The 10,445-nt window shown below is 50.7% G+C and overlaps 1 protein-coding gene across 7 annotated transcripts; it reads left to right on the top strand.

The window, feature by feature from the left end:
* The first annotated feature begins 2,755 nt into the window (after positions 1-2,755).
* On the top strand, positions 2,756-10,291 carry myo1eb (myosin IEb). 7 transcript variants are annotated; one of them, XM_049730177.1, is made up of 27 exons: positions 2,756-2,918; positions 3,829-3,966; positions 4,046-4,135; positions 4,591-4,685; positions 4,763-4,850; positions 4,920-5,009; positions 5,082-5,213; positions 5,390-5,524; positions 5,622-5,754; positions 5,814-6,010; positions 6,078-6,158; positions 6,257-6,343; positions 6,418-6,504; positions 6,702-6,869; positions 6,938-7,023; positions 7,100-7,181; positions 7,240-7,445; positions 7,510-7,681; positions 7,765-7,879; positions 7,943-8,112; positions 8,196-8,341; positions 8,521-8,667; positions 8,762-8,919; positions 8,980-9,054; positions 9,129-9,312; positions 9,569-9,744; positions 9,843-10,291. In XM_049730177.1, exons 1-27 carry the CDS (start codon positions 2,916-2,918, stop codon positions 9,953-9,955), a joined length of 3,354 nt encoding a protein of 1,117 aa, XP_049586134.1. In that variant the 5' UTR covers positions 2,756-2,915; the 3' UTR covers positions 9,956-10,291. The 7 variants fall into 7 exon arrangements, 5 of the variants coding, with proteins under 5 accessions (XP_049586134.1, XP_049586136.1, XP_049586135.1 ...); XM_049730179.1 differs by having other exon boundaries at positions 9,856-10,291; XM_049730178.1 differs by having other exon boundaries at positions 7,510-7,654.
* The last annotated feature ends 154 nt before the right edge of the window (positions 10,292-10,445 follow it).

Here is a 10,445-nt window from a genome sequence, read left to right on the forward strand (position 1 = left end):
GACGGGCAGCTAAGCAAGCGTATGAAGCTGCTCTGGCCGCACCAGTTATTCTGTTTCTGATTGGTTCTTCTAACAATGTCATCACCAGATTGTGGATGCAATGTGGCTGTTGTTATCATACGGTAGATATTTATGGTCGTTATCGTCACACACACATACAGTATCTCACAAAAGTGAGTACACCCCTCTCATTTCTACAATGTTTTAATTATAACTTGTCATGGGACAACACTGAAGAAATGACACTTTGACCCAATGTTGAGTAGTCACTTTAGAGCTTGGCTAGCAAAGTAAATTTATTGTTACTTCAAAGTATCTCAAAATACAACAATTAATGTGTAAAATGCTGGCAACAAAAGTGCGTACACCCCAACTGAAAATGTCAAAATTTGACCCAAATGTCAATATTTTGTGTGGCCACCATTATTTTCCAGCACCACCATAACCCTTTTAGGCATGGAGTTCACCAGAGCTTCACAAGTCGCCGCTGGAATCCTCTTCCGCAATGACATCACAGAGCTGGTGGATGTTGAAGACATACACTTCTGAAATAGCCAATTTGCTCAATTTGGCTTTCACCATGTGTTATTATTGTCATTTGCAGTTCAGATGTAAGTGTGATTTTAACAAGAATAGCAAAAATAGTCAAACCTTGGTTTTTGACCACAATCCGTTTCAGAAGGCAGTTCGAGAAGCAAATCGGTTGAATTCCGAATCAATTTTTCCCATTACAAGTAATGGAACATTTTTTAATCCGTTTCAAGACAAAAAAAACCCTCCTTTTTTAAGCATTTTTTCATTTGCGCATATTTGTCTGATCGCGCAACTGCAGCGCACCGCCGAACGCGCAACCGTAGCGCGTCGCCCACCGCGCAACTGCACCGCGCTGGTCCCATTATTGTGACAGACCCGTTGCTAGAATTTAGAAAATATTTTTAAAGTCCTGATGTACTTTCCAAAATTTAAGTGGAACTAAGTGCGCAGGGAGCTTAATTTTGTTCGATCGCGCAACTGCAGCGCACCGCCGAACGCGCAACAGTAGCGCGTCGCCCACCGCGCAACTGCACCGCGCTGGTCCCATTATTGTGACAGACCCGTTGCTAGAATTTAGAAAATATTTTTAAAGTCCTGATGTACTTTCCAAAATTTAAGTGGAACTAAGTGCGCAGGGAGCTTAATTTTGTTCGATCGCGCAACTGCAGCGCACCGCCGAACGCGCAACAGTAGCGCGTCTCCGACCGCGCAACTGCACCGCGCTGGTCGCATTATTGTGACAGAGCCGTCGCTAGAATTTAGAAAATATTTTTAAAGTCCTGATGTACTTTCAAAAAATTTAAGTGGACCTCAGTGCGCAGGGAGCTTAATTTGGTCCGATCGCGCAACCGTATCGCGCCGGGCGCTCACTGTCGCATTGCTTTAAGAGCGTCTTTCTGTTTTAGGATGGCTTTAGTGCTCCTACTTGCTTTTTTTGGAGGCATGATTAGGGGTTAATACAACCCTCAAAGAAACGAAAATACAATAATAACGGAATCAGTCGGCATCTGGGCCGCGCGGTCGAGTTTTCTCGGTTCCACCCGGCTCATCTCGCGAGGTTCGACCTCCGAATTTTGTTGGACAACCGAAGCAAAAAAATCTCGATTTTTTTATTTCGAATTCCGATTTGTTCAATAACCAGGACGTTTGAAAACCGAGGTTTGACTGTAAAATAAATAGATGCAGCTCACTGACAAGTGCCGCTATTTGAGATAATTTTGGAACAGTCCTGCGGGCGACTCATGCGGTCCTCATGGGCGGGTGTTGGTGACCCCTGGTGTAGACTGATTTTAGACGCGTATATAATTCGGCTATCTATAGACCTAATATCCATCCATCCATCCATCCATTTTCTGAACCGCTTAGTCCCCACGGGGGTCGTGGGCGTGCTGGAGCCTATCCCAGCTGTCATCGGGCAGTAGGCGGGGGACACCCTGAACCGGTTGCCAGCCAATCGCAGGGCACACAGAGACAAACAACCATTCGCACTCGCACTCACACTCACACTCACACCTAGGGACAATTTGGAGTGATCAATCGGCCTACCAAGCATGTTTTTGGGATGTGGGAGGAAACCGGAGTGCCCGGAGAAAACCCACGCGGGCTCGGGGAGAACATGCAAACTCCGCACAGGGAGGGCCGGAGGTGGAATCGAACCCGCACCCTCCTAACTGTGAGGCGGACGTGCTACCCAGTGCCCCACCGAGCCGCCCTAGACCTAATATAGACGGCATAATTAAATCCATCAAATATGATCATATTTAGAAATATTAAACTCTAAACCAGCTGTAAGTTGTATAAATAATGTACAGAAGTTGTACTGCTTCGTTTTAAACAACCATTAATCCGTGTAAAGTGTGGTTATTATTTTAACCACATTTAGACGTCTAAATGTAGACCTTCTCTACACCATGTACGATTGAATTAAATACATTAAACAGTGTATATTCATCCAAAATATAACTCCACAACTGGATCTGAGTAAAATAAAATATCAACTCGCACGAAGGGCGATCGGGGAGAGTACCCTAAATCTTAAATAAAACGCATGGACGTAAATAAAACTTAAACTAGACGTATATGGCTCAGTGGGGAGGTTTTGGTCAGGTTGTTGTGCTATCGATCTTACCGTAAAAAAAAAAAAAAAAAAAAAAAAAAGGCATGAAGACTTGTTGTTTTGTTTCCCGACAGCAGGGGGCGGGCACGCGTGGGTTTTCCCCGGAATTCCATGAAGGAGGAGGCGCGGCCATACCTGGCCACACCTGCACGGACTCGACTTGCCTTGACACTGTCTGCCTCCGAAGTAGCTGGGTGGACTCAAGTGGACTCGTCTGATCTGGATACATTGCGGGTCAACTTTCCAGGAAGTGACAGCAGCAGACATGGTGAGGCCAACGTCTTGGTGACACACCTTTATCTTGGTTTTGCTCCATGTGTGTGTGTGTGATCGTAGTTCTGGTCCTTGTCTTGTTGCTGGTTCTAATCCACATCTAGCCTCCGATCCTTGTACTTGGGGCTGTGAACGCTTGCTTCTGTTCTGTAACATTTACCTTGACTTGTTTCTTTTTCCTGGTGGTCCTGGTTTCAGTTTTGTTTAGCAGATCAGAAGATCAGTGTATCAAACGTTTTTCAAGCAAAATGGTTGAAAAAAAAAAAAGAGACAATGCCAAAAAAATATTGTAACCCAAAAGTACATTGCCATATCAGCTCTGGGCATCAACACACATGCACGCACACACACACACACACACACACATGCACTCACACACATGCACACACATGCACACACACACACGCACGCACGCACGCACGCACACACACACACACACACACACACACACACACACACACACACGCGCACGCACACACACACACACACACACACGCACACACGCTACCCTAACTCCAGGCACAGGCTGAGTGTGTATGTGTGTCCACTAACATGAGCCAACAGGACTTTGGAATGCTGGAAATTCAGGAGACACACCCGCAGCTCACATTATCAGGACGTTCTCTGACATTGTGCACCAGTCAAGCCTGAAGCCAGTTCGAGTGCAAAACCACCATTTTTACCTTTGCCCTCAAATCTGTCTTCAAATGTGTTAAACAGAGTGGGTTCACTCAATTTCCTCAGCCTTGCACTGGAGGTGTGTGATTGATAGCTGCGTGTGTGTGTGTGTGTGCGTGCATTCGTTCGTGTGTGCGTGTGTGTGTGCGTGTGTGTGTGTGTGTGCACGCGCGTTTTTGGGGACCAAAAAAATTAAGTAAGTGGCCGTGATTGCCCCACCCACACAGGGCAGCAAAGAGCGCTATCACTGGCTGGCTCAGGACGTGAAGGTGAGCGGCGTAGACGACATGGTGCTCCTGTCCAAAATCAACGAGGACACCATCACGGAGAACCTCAAGAAGAGATATATGGATGACTACATCTTTGTATCCTCAAACACACGTGCGCACTGTTTTCAGTCCATCACAGCCACTGCTCGTGTAAACCTTGACCCATTTTTGTCAGACCTACATTGGACCAGTTCTGATCTCCGTCAATCCGTTTAAACAACTTCCCTATTTCACGGACCGAGAAGTAGACCTCTACCAGGGCGCGGTAGCACACGCACGCTTGCACATCCGCATTTCTAATCGTCAATCTGCAACGTCAGCTTTGGCTTGCTGGTAGATTTTGAAGCTGTCGCATATGAGCCTGGCGCGGAGATACTCAAGCGTTGAGTCCAAAAGTGCCTTTGAAAGCTCTTTAAGAAAGTGAGGCCCAACGCAACCCCATAAAAGTCAATCCAGTCCAAGGAAATATCCCAAGTGCACGAAATGCAGTTTCCATATGTCACATCATCATGTTTTATTTTAGGAAAGTCTCTGAAGCCGCGAGGTTGCTTGCGGGGTGTAGCAATGCGCAAGACGGTCAGAAATGCAAATTATTATTATTTTTTTTACTACTAGTTGTCGTAACCACCCCAAGGTGGCTCCACCGGCTTGTTTTGAGTCCTGAGTCCCCCACCACCAACACCACCACCATGTGTCTCTTGATGATGTCCTGTGTCGCAGGCTCAATACGAGAACCCGCCTCACGTCTACGCGTTGGCTGACGACGTTTACCGCAACATGATGATTGACTGCGAGAACCAGTGTGTCATCATCAGGTGGGCAGGACTTTGTTTCCTAAAGCAGAGAGTGCCTCTCCACTGACTTCCCATCTGACTTTGTGGCCCATCCTCAGCGGTGAGAGTGGCGCGGGGAAGACGGTGGCGGCCAAATACATCATGAGCTACGTATCCAAGGTGTCAGGGGGTGGTGACAAGGTGCAGGTGAGTGGAGGTGGTGGGGCTCCAGCGGAGGCGGGGCCCTAAGTAGTGTGCGTGCTGGTTCTGGTGCAGCACGTGAAGGACATCATCCTGCAGTCCAACCCCCTGCTGGAGGCCTTCGGGAACGCCAAGACGGTCCGGAACAATAATTCCAGCCGCTTTGTGAGTACTGGAACGAGCACGCAGGTACACACCCCAACCCAAATGCGCATGACAAGTGCACTCCCCTGACAGGGAAAGTACTTTGAGATCCAGTTTGGCCGTGGCGGCGCTCCCGACGGAGGAAAGATCTCCAACTTCCTGTTGGAGAAGAGCCGAGTGGTTTCGCAAAATCCAGGAGAGAGGAATTTCCACATCTACTACCAGGTACTAGCAGGTCCCAGCGGGCATCAGCAGATATGAGTCAGGACTGCCGGATAGCATCCCGGATTTTGCCAGGCACGAGCTGTTCCCACTGCAGCAAGCTATTCCCACTGCAGCAGGCAGCGCTCGGCCAGCGCTTCAAACTCAGTCTGCTCACCTTTGACCTCTCTGGCCCTCAGCTGCTGGAGGGAGCGAGCGGGGAGCAGAGGGAAAACCTTGGCGTGACAATCCCCGACTACTACAACTACCTTAACCAATCGGGAACTTTCACAGTCGAAGACGTCAATGACAAGAAGGAGTTCTCTGACACCTTGGTGGGTCCGCACCTTCCCCCTCCCTCCCCGTTCGTCGCTGCTTCAATGTCTCCGTCCCCTTCTGTACGTCTGTATGAATGTGTGTTTACCGTGTCAGGGCGCCATGTCGGTGGTAGGCCTGTCCATGGAAGACCGGGATTCGGTCATTCAGCTGGTCGCGGGCATCCTCCACCTGGGCAACATAAACTTTCGCGAGGAGAACAACTTTGCGGTGGTGGAGAGCGCTGACTGTAAGTTACGCATGATGGGGTGGCGGGTGAGCTCATGTAACGCCGTGCGCTTGCTTCAGTTCTGGCCTTCCCGTCCTTCCTGCTGGGGATTCCCCAGGACGCTCTATGCAGCAAACTGACCAGCAGGATCATGGACAGCAAGTGGGGCGGCAAGAGTGAGTCCATCTCGGTCACCCTCAACACGGAGCAGGCCTGCTTCACCCGCGACGCCCTGGCCAAAGCCCTCTACAGCCGCCTCTTTGACTTCCTGGTGGACGTGAGTCTGCATCCGCACTGTCCTGGTCCATCGCTTTTCGCTGATTGTGTGTGTTTGTGTGTGTCAGTGTGTCAATAGAGCCATACAGAAGGACCGGGAGGATTTCAACATCGGAGTCCTGGACATCTACGGCTTTGAGATCTTCCAAGTGCGACCACCATGTGCACGCACGCACGCACACACACACACACACACACAAACACACACAGACTCCTCGCTAAGCCCTCGTTTGCTTTGTGACTTCAGCAAAATGGGTTTGAACAGTTCTGCATCAACTTTGTCAACGAGAAGCTGCAGCAGATTTTCATTGAACTCACATTGAAGGCGGAGCAGGTGTTATGATTTCACGAGCCATTCCTGCCATCCAAGAACCTCCCTCTCAGACTTCTGTCCCTATGCGTGTGTAGGAGGAGTACGTTCAGGAGGGCATCAAGTGGACGCCCATCGAGTATTTCAACAACAAAGTTGTGTGTGACCTCATTGAATCCAAGCTGGTGAGTTGTCCAATGGCACAGCCTTTCGACATTGTGTCCTCTTCATTTCAAATTCACTCTTTGTTAATTTTGGCTCAGGTTCTTTGCAATCTGCCATTTTGGCAGCTGCTGAGGACCTTTTAATACCAAAGTTCTTGAGCAATGTGAACGAGTCTTTTGGATGCAATGTCTGAGTTGACCACCCTACATCTTCCCAGAATCCTCCTGGCATCATGAGCGTGTTGGATGACGTGTGCGCCACCATGCACGCCAAAGGCGATGGCGCTGACCAGACCCTGCTGCAGAAACTCCAAGGTCAAGTGGGCTCACACCAACACTTCAGCAGCTGGAACAAAGGCTTTGTGGTGCACCACTACGCCGGAAAGGTGTGGGCAGGCGGAGCTTGTGCGTCCCCTGCTCAGTGACCCCGTCTGACGGAGTGCGTGTCTTTCAGGTGTCCTATGACGTCAGCGGCTTCTGCGAGAGGAACAGAGATGTGCTGTTCAACGACATCATTGAGCTGATGCAAGGCAGCGAGTTGTAAGTCCCCGGCAGCGTGCTACGCCACAACCTTGTAGTCGTGAGCTGATGGCAGCGCGCCACGCTTTTATGTCAGCCCCTTCATTCGAGCGCTTTTTCCTGAGAACCTGGAGGCGGACAAGAGAGGACGGCCCACCACGGCCGGCAGCAAGATCAAGGTGGGCGGCTCGCTCTCGCCCTCGCTCGCCTCCTTCTGATCCTCCCTCCTCTGCGTAGAAACAAGCCAACACGCTGGTCCAGACACTCATGAGGTGTACGCCTCACTACGTTCGCTGCATCAAACCCAACGAGACCAAACGCCCTCGGGACTGGGAGGAGAGCAGAGTACGGCACCAGGTGGAGTACCTGGGCCTCCGCGAGAACATCCGGGTCCGCCGAGCCGGATATGCGTACCGGCGCCTTTTCAGCAAGTTCCTGCAGAGGTCAGCGTCGAGAGATGACACGGCAATGGCATCGCCCGCCTTCTCTGACATCTGGGCTGCTCAGGTATGCTGTCCTGACCAAAGAGACCTGGCCCACCTGGCAAGGTGATGAGCGTCAGGGTGTCCTGCACCTCCTGAAATCTGTCAACATGGACCAGGACGAATTCCAGCTGGGGAAGACGAAAGTCTTTGTCAAGGCTCCCGAGTCGGTACGAAGGCATGCGGCGACAACGCAGGTGCCGGTGCAGGTGCCGAGGCTGGCGCAGGTGCAGGTGTTTTTTTTCCTTTTAAAAGCAAAAATCCGCTGTCTCTCCTGCAGCTCTTCCTGCTGGAAGAGATGAGGGAGAGGAAGTACAACGGTTATGCCCGGCTCATCCAAAAGGCCTGGCGGAAGCACGTCGCCGTCCGCAAGTACGTCAAGATGAGGGAGGAAGGTGAGACCTCATCTCCGCTCGGCACCGTCATCGTCCTCGCGGTTTTCTTTCTTTGTCTTCCAGCGTCCGACATCCTGCTGAACAAGAAGGAACGGCGCCAGAACAGCTTGAACCGCAACTTTGTGGGCGATTACATCGGCACCGACGTCCATCCGGAGATCCGGCAGTTTGTCGGCCGCAGGGAGAGGATCGACTTTGCCGACGTGGTCATCAAATTTGACCGCAGGTTCAGGGTAAGAGGAGGGACACTGAACTGGAGGCGCCATGGAGGAGAAAGCTGCTCGGCCTCACACCTTGCTCTTCTCTTTTGGAGCAGATGGTGAAGCGTGACCTCATACTCACCCCCAAATTCTTGTACCTGATCGGTCGTGAGAAGGTGAAACAGGGGCCGGACAAGGGTCAAATACAGGAGGTTCTCAAGAGGAAGGTGGAACTCGCCAATATCCAGTCTGTCTCCTTAAGGTACGACAGTACGGTCAGAACCGTATCACGGGAACCCAAAGGCAGACTTGGACCGGTCTTGGAAAACCAAGCGCAAAAAACATTGAGCAAATGGCACGACAACAATTTGAGGAGCTCACCGTTTGGTGACAAAGCTGCAAGCCTGCTGAAATGTGGCAATCTTTGCGTATTGCATGTAGTGCCCTTCAAGACGACATCTTCATCGTCCACCAACAAGACTACGACAGTGTTCTCCAGAGTGTTTTCAAGACCGAGTTCCTCAGTCTACTCGTCAAACGTCATCACGAGAAAACTCAGAGTAATCTTCCGCTTAAGTTCAACAACCTGTTAGTACCCACAAGTCCATCGGGCGTCCTCGCGCCAGCCGAGTCGGGCTCCCGGTTCAGATGGATTGGGCTTCACCTTCCCCTCCACTTTCAGTTTGGAGTTCAAGGTCAAGAAGGGAGGTTGGGGCCCGTTCAGCTCATCGGGTTCCAGACAGATCCAGTTCCAGCTGGGTCAGGGGGACGAGGCAGTCCTGAAACCCAGTGGCAAGGTTCTGCGTGTCTCCATTGGACCGGGTCTTCCCAAAAGCTCGCGTAAGCACCAAACGCTCTGGTGAGTGCAAGCAGGCTTTCTGACTCACTGTCTTTTCTCAGGACCCACCAGGAGGGACAACCGTAAGAGTTTCTACCGAGAGAATCGGGCCGCACCCACTGCCCAGAACGACTCGGGTATCAGTTGAACATCCCACCATTTTAAGGACAGGGAGTGTGGGGTTGATTTTCCCCATCCGTGACTTCCTCAGGTCCTCACAACGGAGGCGTCGGGACACGCCGAGGAAGCTCCTCCAGAGGCGCATCGCTGAGGCAGCAGTCTAACATGGAGCAGCCCAGTCTTCCTCGACTCCAGAACCGGCATCGGCGCAACAGCGGCCATGCTCAGCACGTGGACATGGGCTTCATGAACGTCCCGGACCAGGGCGCTGCCGGGTGAGAACGCTCAGTGCTCATTCTCATGCCAACGGATTTTGAGCAGGGGGCAGGCGAGTCGAGCCAAACGCATTGGCCAATCGCTATGTGACGTGCGCACAAACCCGAGTAAAGCCTTTCAAAGTCGACCTGACACATATACTTAGTGACCTTAATGATAGCTGCATGCAAAGTCCGGGACATGAAGTTAGGCGAGCTGGCGGGGGACGTGTCACACCGGTACAGCTCCACCCACTCGGCTTGTGTTTGCCTTTAGGCTGCAGCGTCGGCGTTCCAAGGAGCTGAAGCCGGTCCCTGGAGCAGGTCGACCAAAACCGGCGCCCAAGTCAAAGCCTCGTTCCCCGCAGTGTCGCGCCCTCTACGCTTATGATGCCCAAGACACAGATGAGCTCAGTTTCAACATGGATGATGTCATTGAGATTCTCACTGAGGGTACCAGTGCACCTGCCGCACTCGTCTTCTTCGCCTCCTCCTCTTCATATTTCCCTTCCTCCTCTTCCTTCGTTTTCTCTTTCTTCTAACCATCATAGGTTTGTCATTTAGATCCGTCGGGCTGGTGGTTTGGACGCCTTCGCGGACGAGAGGGAATGTTCCCCGGAAACTACGTGGAGAAGATCTAGATGTTGAGGTCATAGCAAACTGACCATTCTTTTACTCCATCAGTGGATGGATGGATGGATGGATAGATGGATGGAGTTCTTTTACATTTTCTTTTACATTCTTTTACTATTTCAGAAAAAAAACGTTCTTTTTACAGACTGACATGTCAGTCTTCACCCCAGGGGTCACGGGTCAATGTGCTGCTAGCTGGCATAAAAGTGGCTTGTTGCCATGGAAAACGGGGAAAAAGTCAAATTGACAGCTGAGATTGGTTCATTCACCTTTATTCATTTGGAGCCAATTGATGTTACTGAGGGTTCTGTTCGACTGAAATCAACTAAGTCACTCATCTTGAATAAAATGAATGAGTTGGGATTCACACTTTTGTTCTTTTTAAGCCTTCCAAGTGTTCCAGCCGGAGGTCAACGACGCCAAGAAAAAGTGACATTTGTTGTGTTGTCTGGATTAGAAAAGGCAAGGCACCTTTATTTCTGTAGCGCATTTCATGCACAATTAGCAACTCGTTGTGCTCT

The sequence above is a fragment of the Syngnathus scovelli genome, chromosome 9, assembly GCF_024217435.2.
Source record: "Syngnathus scovelli strain Florida chromosome 9, RoL_Ssco_1.2, whole genome shotgun sequence".
NCBI lineage: Eukaryota > Metazoa > Chordata > Actinopteri > Syngnathiformes > Syngnathidae > Syngnathus > Syngnathus scovelli.

What these genes read in the sequence shown, in the direction of transcription:
- myo1eb (XM_049730177.1), top strand. An exon ending in TCTTTGACTTCCTGGTGGAC is followed by an intron (nt 6,011 to 6,077) that starts GTGAGTCTGCAT and finishes TGTGTGTGTCAG; the next exon opens with TGTGTCAATAGAGCCATACA. An exon ending in ATCCAGTCTGTCTCCTTAAG is followed by an intron (nt 8,342 to 8,520) that starts GTACGACAGTAC and finishes TATTGCATGTAG; the next exon opens with TGCCCTTCAAGACGACATCT.